Source organism: Corvus brachyrhynchos, unplaced genomic scaffold (genome assembly GCF_000691975.1).
Source record: "Corvus brachyrhynchos isolate BGI_N302 unplaced genomic scaffold, ASM69197v1 scaffold893, whole genome shotgun sequence".
NCBI classification, from domain to species: domain Eukaryota; kingdom Metazoa; phylum Chordata; class Aves; order Passeriformes; family Corvidae; genus Corvus; species Corvus brachyrhynchos.
The window spans coordinates 49,157-56,848 of NW_008237340.1; the positions used below are offsets into that span (position 1 = coordinate 49,157).

The 7,692-nt window shown below is 53.5% G+C and overlaps 1 protein-coding gene across 7 annotated transcripts in view; it reads left to right on the plus strand.

The window, feature by feature from the left end:
- LOC103613133 overlaps positions 1–7,686 on the plus strand; it is a 9,802-nt gene extending 2,116 nt beyond the window's left edge. For 2 of the 7 annotated variants that reach the window (XR_001860769.1, XR_001860772.1), the window contains one exon: positions 717–1,288. Coding sequence is in view for 3 of the 7 variants with exons in the window: in XM_017730623.1 (XP_017586112.1) it covers positions 717–889; positions 5,148–5,329 (355 nt within the window). In the remaining 4 variants the exon portion in view is untranslated. Of the gene's footprint in view, positions 1–716; positions 1,412–5,147; positions 6,405–7,442 lie in introns of those variants that run through there. The other 5 variants (XR_001860771.1, XM_017730624.1, XR_001860770.1 and 2 more) reach the window with 5 other exon arrangements.
- Positions 7,687–7,692: the final 6 nt, after the last annotated feature.

Sequence of the window (7,692 nt, forward strand, 5' to 3'; positions counted from 1 at the left end):
CCCCCCCCTCCGAACACCCTATAAACCGTCAGGGCCCTCCCAAACTCCCTCTAAAACCCCCTGAGGCCCCCTGAAACAACCCATAGATCTGCCCAAATGCCCAGCACTCCCCCGAGCCCCCCAAAAGGGGCTACCCCAGATGGCCACAGCTAGGCAGGGACTGCCTGAGCCAGTTTTTGGGCTGATATGTATGTAGGTAGGGGACAGGATGGAGGGTGAGGGTTTTCACCTGCCAGAGGGCAAGGTTAGATGGGATATTGGGAAGAAATTCCTCCCTGTGAGCGTGGTGACACCCTGGCACAGGGTGCCCAGAGAAGCTGTGGCTGCTCCATCCCTGGAAGTGTCCAAGGCCAGGTTGGACAGGGCTTGGAGCAACTTGGGATGGTGGAAGGTGTCCCTGCCCATGGCAGGGGGTGCATTGAGATGACCTTTGAAGTCCCTTCCAACCCAAACCAGCCTGGCATGCTAAAACTGGTGGAGGTTTGGGGTGGGTGACCTTGGCTGACCCCGGGCGCCCCCCTCCAGGCTGCTCCATCACTCACGCTTCAGGAAGAGACAGGAAGAGAAAACCTGATGAAAAAGCTCCTGGGGGAAATGGGTTGGAGGGGTGTCAGTCCCTCAGGAGCTGCTCCAGGTCCCTTTCCATAGGGTGAGTCCCTCAGGTGGAGGCACTTGGGGCACAGAGGCAGCATCTGCCTCACTCTGTTCTTCTCCAGGGCTGCAGGGGAATCTCTGCTCTGGCACCTGCAGCACCTCCTCACCTGGGGATCTGCTCGGGGAGGAGAGACAACAGCAGTGAAAGGGACTTGGCACCAAAGGAGGCATCAGCAGAGCAAGAAGCATTTCCCAAGCTCTAGCTGGTGTCAGGTGAACTCAGACGAGAGATCAGGTGGGTTTGGTTTTAACCAGAAAGTGAATTTAAGAGTAAATCATGGATTTCCTCCTGTGTCAGGGAATTCTCTGGAACATGGATTTGCTGCTTTAAAATGTTGGTTTACTTTCCATAATTCATCTGGGCTGTGTTATGCAAGAGGTCAGTGTTTCACCTTTTATAAATAAAGAGCTGATGGTGATGATGATGATGATGATACTTATTTAGGCTCCCTTGCAGCACATCTGCAAGGCAGGGACTTTGCTCTCAAGACTTCAATTATGCAGAATTTACCCTTCCTTTGCTCACAATTTTCCCTCTGCTGAGCTATTCCCAGTGACCATCACCAAATCCCACATGACCAGAGTCTTGATTGCACCAAAATTAAATTAAACTGAATGTTATTTTTCTTAAGGATTTTAAGATTTATAAATCCCCTGTTCTAGAGTGATACGGGTGTGGCAGGCAAGACTTGGAGGGTTTAGAGATAAAAGCAGCATTTTTTGTATGTTTTTTATTAAAAATAAAGTATTTTTACTCTGTCATGGCAGGTTCTCTCCTGGCAGCTGCTGCAGGGTTTCGGGGATGGAATCTGGGGACATCCAGCAGGTCCTGAGACCTCATTTTTCTCTAAGTGTGGATTCTGAAACGGCAAAGGAAAAGTATGAGGAAACTTTAGAAGCTGAGCAAAACTACCCAAAATGTGGCCTGAGGCCCTTGCCTGTGTTTTGGGCAGTTAAAGAATAGTTGCAATTAAGGGCCTCTGGAGATCAGCCAACAAAATGTCCTGGTCTTGCACAATCTCCTCACCCTGGAATGTTTGGGGTTGGGGAGGTGAAACCTAATTTGTGTCCCTGAAGGGATGGATGGAATTTTGCTCTGGGTTTGAGTTGGGAGGAAACAGAACTGGGAGCGTTGGATTGCTCTCAGCTGTTTTTTTTGTCTCCCAGCCCTGTGGGATGTGGCAGGACAAGTGAGGCTCCTCCCTGCCCACCTCTCCCACCTCCTGAGTCCTTCCTAAGGGCTGCCAAGGGAGCCTGCACCCACTTCACTCCCCTCGTCCATCCAGGAATTGTCTTGTTGTGAAAGGCAATCAGATCAGTTCTGTGATGAAATTTTACGGAGTCCAGTGGGGAACCTTCTTCCTGCCTTCCTCCCTGCTTATCTCATGCTCCTTTTCCTCTATTCTCTGTTGCTCTGTCCTGCTCCCTGTGCCATCGCTCCTCCCTGTGACAGGCAGAATTTCCTTTCCACCAGTTGTCCATATTCCATCATCACTTGTGAGTTGTTCCTGCACAGAATCACAAAATCAGTTAGATTGGAAGAGACTAGTAGGTCATCTGGTCCAACCTCGCTGCTCAGGCAGAATCATCCTGGCGCACATGGCACAGGATTGTGTCCAGACCTACAGTCCCCTGTAGATCCAGATGAGGTTCAGTGTGCACAAACCATGTGGTGGAAGTTCCTACTGAGCTGCCGTCGCCATATACCAACTCATTGGCAGTGATGTTGTGGAAAGGAGGAGAACAAAGAGTAGATAATTTGGTTACCAAACTCTGGCAATGTGAAGAAAGTACCGCTTCCACCTATGAACCTGCATCTTGTCTGTGGAAAGGACCTCCAGCAATTTAAAGAAGTGCCCCATGCCCCACCAGTACAGACCAGAGTCTATGGGGAACAAGTGCCTCCTGCCCAAGAGAGAGGAGGCACACCACGAGGTTACCTGTGGTTTTACCTGCCTGACCATGGTGAAGACATGAAGAGGTGGGATGGAAAACCCACCTCTGCCTTGGCAGTACGGGTATGTGAATTGACAGGAAAAATTAACCACCACAGAAAACTCCTCAAGGAAAAATGGCACTCCAGTTTCCAGTGGGCAAGTCCTCAGGCAGAATTGAAGGGCTGATGTTACTTCTGATCCTCCTGAAGGGACCTCCAGGTCATGTTTACAAGCACTGACCAATGAGTACTGTGACCAGAACTAGAGGGGTCCTGGCTCCAGCCAGGTGCAGAAAAAGGACAGCGGGATCTCTTGGACTGTGTGGATCCATGGCCTGGCACAGCAGGGCCCCAGGAGCACAAGGCTTTACTTGACACTGGTGCCGTCAAGATATGTAGGGGCAGAATCCATCTCTGTTTCTGGGATGACGGGGGATCCCAACAGGGACTGTACTGGAAGCTGAAGTGCTCCTGACTGGGAATGAAGGGCAAAAACACTCCACTGTGATTGGCCTAGATGCTCCATGTATCCTTGGCATAGATCACCTCATAGAGGTATTTCAAGGACCCAAAAGGACATCACTGGGCTTTGGGAGAGCTGCTGTGGAATTAGACAGAAGAAATTAAGACAGCTGAATCCCTTGCTTGGTCTTTCAGAGGACCCTTCTGCTGTGGGACTTCTGAGGGTTGAAGAACAGCAGGTACCAATGGCCAGCACAAGTGTCCCATTGGCAACTTGGCACCGACTGGGACTTCACGCACCCCTCCATGAGATGATCCATGAACTGGAGGGCTGGGCGTGCTCAGCAGGACTCGCTCGCCCATCAGTAGCCCCACATGGCCCATGCCTGAGTCCAGCGGAGAGTGGACACTGACAGTGGACTGTCATGGCCTGAACAAAGTCACACTGTCACTGAGTGCTGCCATGCTGGACATGCTGGAACTTCAGTGTGAGCTGGAGTCCAAGTGCCACCATTGCATTGCCAATGCGTTCTTCTCCATTCCTCTGTTAGCAGATTCCCAGCCCTGGGGTCCCTCTTTGGGCCCCCAGCCCTGAGGCTGCCCCAGGTGGGGCCTTGGCCTCCCTGTGGGCCCCTGTCCACACAGGTGGGTTTGGTGGCCACCTTGATTAGTGCCACCCTCAGCTCCAGGGGGTGCCTGGGGGTCCCTGGTGAGGGGGAGCAGGGGCTGATGGAGCTCTGTGCCCAGTCACATGGGGAGGATGTCCCACTTTCAGGGGGTGCTCAATCTTACAGGAAGGGTGGTGTCCAGTCCAGTGATGGGTCCCCCAATGCCATGGAAGGAGGGGGTGTGTGTCCCCCAATGCCATGGAAGGAGGGGGTGTGTGTCCCAATCCCATGGAGAGGATTTCAGTTCCAAGAAGGTAAACCAGTTACATGTGGGGGCCTCAAGGCCATTAACTGGAGCAGGGGGGTCCCAATCCCATGCAGAGGGGCCCAGATCCCTGGGTGGGGTCTCATTCCATGAAGGGGGATAGTGTCCTCTGTCCCATTGGCAGGGTCCCAAAAATGAAGGGGAGGAAGTATGCTCTTGCCCCATCCTGTTTGCCACACTGTTGGGGTCCCCCCCTGTATTCAGGGTCTTCCCTCCCTCTATTTTTTTGTCTCCCAGAGGAACACGGGGCCACTAGAGGAATGTCCCAGCTGGCCAGGAAGAGTCCAGGCACCTCCTGCCACAGGGCATGGACATTGGGAGGTGTGGGGGTAGGGTGGAGATGTGGGGGGCACACAGGGGACATTGGGAACACATGGGAGACATGAGGACATTGGGGGATACATGGGGGGACAGGTGGGACATGAGGGACACTGGGGACACGTGTGTACATGAGGGAGATGGGGGAACATGGGGACATGTTCAGGGGTGGCAATGAGGGTACCGTGTCCATGGGGAGGGGCGGTGTTGGAAATGATACAACTTGTAAAATTTTAAATTAACTTTAGTCAGGGGTTTTGTTCGTCTTTGCCCGGGGGAAGGGAATGGAAGTTTCTTTTCAAGAGACTCTTCGCTGGGCAAGGCCTGATGAGCTTGACATCTCAATGGACTGGGAGCTGCCAGAGGATGCACAAGAGATAAGTGACCATTAACAAACATCTTTCCTGATGTGTCAGAGACACCTGGTCTGGGGAAAGGTCAATAAGAGAAAAAAGAATGAGGACCTAATTAGCATTGAAGGCAAACTGATCAATAACCAATAGGAAACCAATACTAAGACTGTTACACTAACTGTGTAACTTGGGACCAATGAACAATGAACCAATGAATTTCTCTGGGTTTTTATTGTGTAAGTATGTGAAAAATCTAGTAAAGAGCCACGTGTGATGGAAGGATTTTCTCTGCACAACCCAGGCAATGTGTGGATGAAATTATTTCTGTTGCACATTGGGGCCAGAACAACATCCTGGCCAGAGTAAAGTAATATCTTCATTCTCTAACACTAAAAATGTTTTTGTTTTTCCTGCAGTTTTGGTGACAGCAGGACAGTGCCTCCATGTCCCTCCATATCCCCCCACATCACTTGTGTGTGCTTTTCCCCCAGATGGATTTTGTGGACATCTGCAACCCTCAACTGACCCCCACTGGCCGCAGGGAGGCACTGGGAGCTACTGGGACTATGCTGGGAGCAACTGGAAGATACTGGAACCATGGTGGGGGTATTGGGATCACTACTGGGGTAACCAGGATCATACAGGGGACAACTGGAACCATGCTGGGGTGTGACAGGGAGTAAGGGGAATCACACTGGGGGTGAATGGGAGGAACTGGGACCATGCTGGGATCCTAGTGGTATCATACTGGGAATGACTAGGATCATACGGGGAATGACTGGAACCGTACTGGAGGTGATTGGCAGCCACTGAGACCAGGGCCAGAAGGATCCAGGGAACTCCAAGTCTTTGTGCTGAGATGGCCCTGGAACAGATCCCCTGGGGGGAACCCATGGCACGGACAGGAAAAGCAGGGCATTGGGAACAGCCAGGGCTTGGGAAAGGCAGGTCCTGCCTTTCCTGACTCACCTGATCTCCTGCTGTGCCCAGGTGGCCCTGATGGGTGTTGGACATGTGTGGGTGTGTCTGCCTGAAGCTCAGCGAAGACTTTGGCACTGCCTCTATCTCCCTGCATCTCTTGGAGCACCTGCGGCTCCTGGCTGGGACAGGTGCTTCTCACTGGGAACACCTGGATGGTGGCCAGGCCAAGGACGGGTGGGAATGGGGCCACAACCAGGTGGGGCTGGGCACTGCTGGGGTTCCCCAGGGCTCAGTGTTGGGGCTGGTCCTGTTCAACATCTTCATCTGTGACCTGGATAAGGGGATTGAGGGCACCCTCAGGACGTTCACAGATCACACCAGCTTGGGTGGAAGTGTGGATCTGCTGGAGGGCAGGAAGCTCTGCAGAGGGATCAGGACAGGCTGGATCAATGGGCCAAGGATAATGGTGTGAGGGTCAACAAGGCCAAGTGCTGGGTCATGACAACCCCATGGAACGCTCCAGGCTGGGGAAGGAATGGCTTGAGAGCTGCTCATCAGGAAGGAATTTGGGGCTGCTGGTTGGCAGCCAGCTGGATTTGAGCCAGCCCAGTTGGGAAGAAGGCCATTGGCACCTGGCCTGTATCAGCCATAGTGTGGTCAGCAGGACCAGGGCAGTGATTAGAGGCCCCACCTCGAGTCCTGTGTCCTGTTCTGGCCCCTCACTGCAAGAGAGACATTGAGAGGCTGAAGCATATCCAGGGAAGGGAATGGAGCTGGGAAGGGGCTGGAGCACCCGGAGCGGCTGAGGGAGCTGGGAAAGGGGCTGAGCCTGGAGCAAAGAAGGCTCAGGGGGGCCCTTCTGGCTCTGCACAACTCCCTGACAGGAGGGGGCAGCCAGGGGGGTCGGGCTCTGCTCCCAGGGAACAGGGACAGGACAAGAGGAAATGGCCTGAAGCTGTGGCAGGGGAGGTTCGGGTTGGACATCAGGAGGAATTTCCTCAAGGAAAGGGTTGTCAGGCACTGGAAGAGGCTGCCCAGGGAGGTGGTCGAGTACCCATCCCTGGAGGTGTTCAAGGAACAACTAGACATGGCACTCAGTGTGATGGTCAAATCATAAAGTGGAAGTTGGTCAGAGGTTGGACTCAGTCTTGGAGGGATTTTCCAGCCTCAGTGATTCAGTGAAATGGGTGTGTGGTGGCCCACTGGGAGGACTGGGAGGAACTGGAAGATCTGGGGGGACAACTGGGATGTCTAGTGTTGGAAACTGGGAGGTTTGATGGTGTCAAATGGGGGGTGTGATGGCCCACTGGGAAAACTGGGGGTAAACTGAGCAGTCTGTAAGGCAATGTCCCCAAGACACCCCAAAGCCCACCTGGGTCACCATGGGTTCACTAACCCCCCAATCTGCTTCTCCTAATGGATTTCATGGACACTTGTAACCCTCAACTGACCCCGACCGGGTACTGGGAGGCACAGGGAGCTACTGGGACCATATTGGGAGCCAACGGAAGACACACTGGAAGCAGATGGAAGATGCTGGAACCATGTTGGGATACTGGGATCACAGCTGGGGCAACTAGGATCATACAGGGGACAACTGGAACCATGCTGGGTTCATACTGGGAGTGTCTGGAACCGCACTGGGGCCAACTGGTATCATAGTGGGAGTGACTGGGATCATAGTGGGATCATTCTAGTAGTGACAGGAATTGACTGGGACCATTGGAGGGTGTGACTGTGAGTTGTTGTGATCATACTGGACTCACACTGGGAGTGACTGGAAAGCACTAGGATCATATTGGGGGGCACTGGAATCATACTGGGATGAAACTGGGATCATTCTGGGAGTAACTGGAACCATGCAGATGACCGGGAGCAACGGGAACCATGCTGGGAGTGACTGGGATCACACTGGGACGATTACACGGACCATACAGGGGTCACACTGGGACGGTAACTGAGACTACCCTGGGAGCGCCAAGGCGCGGGGTGCCCGGGGCGGGGCCATGCAGATTTATGCTAATGAAAACCATCGAGTCGCGGAGTCCGGCGGCGCAGAGCGGTCGCGGGCAGCGCGGGAGGAAGTGACGTCACGAGCAGCGCGGCGCGGCGGGA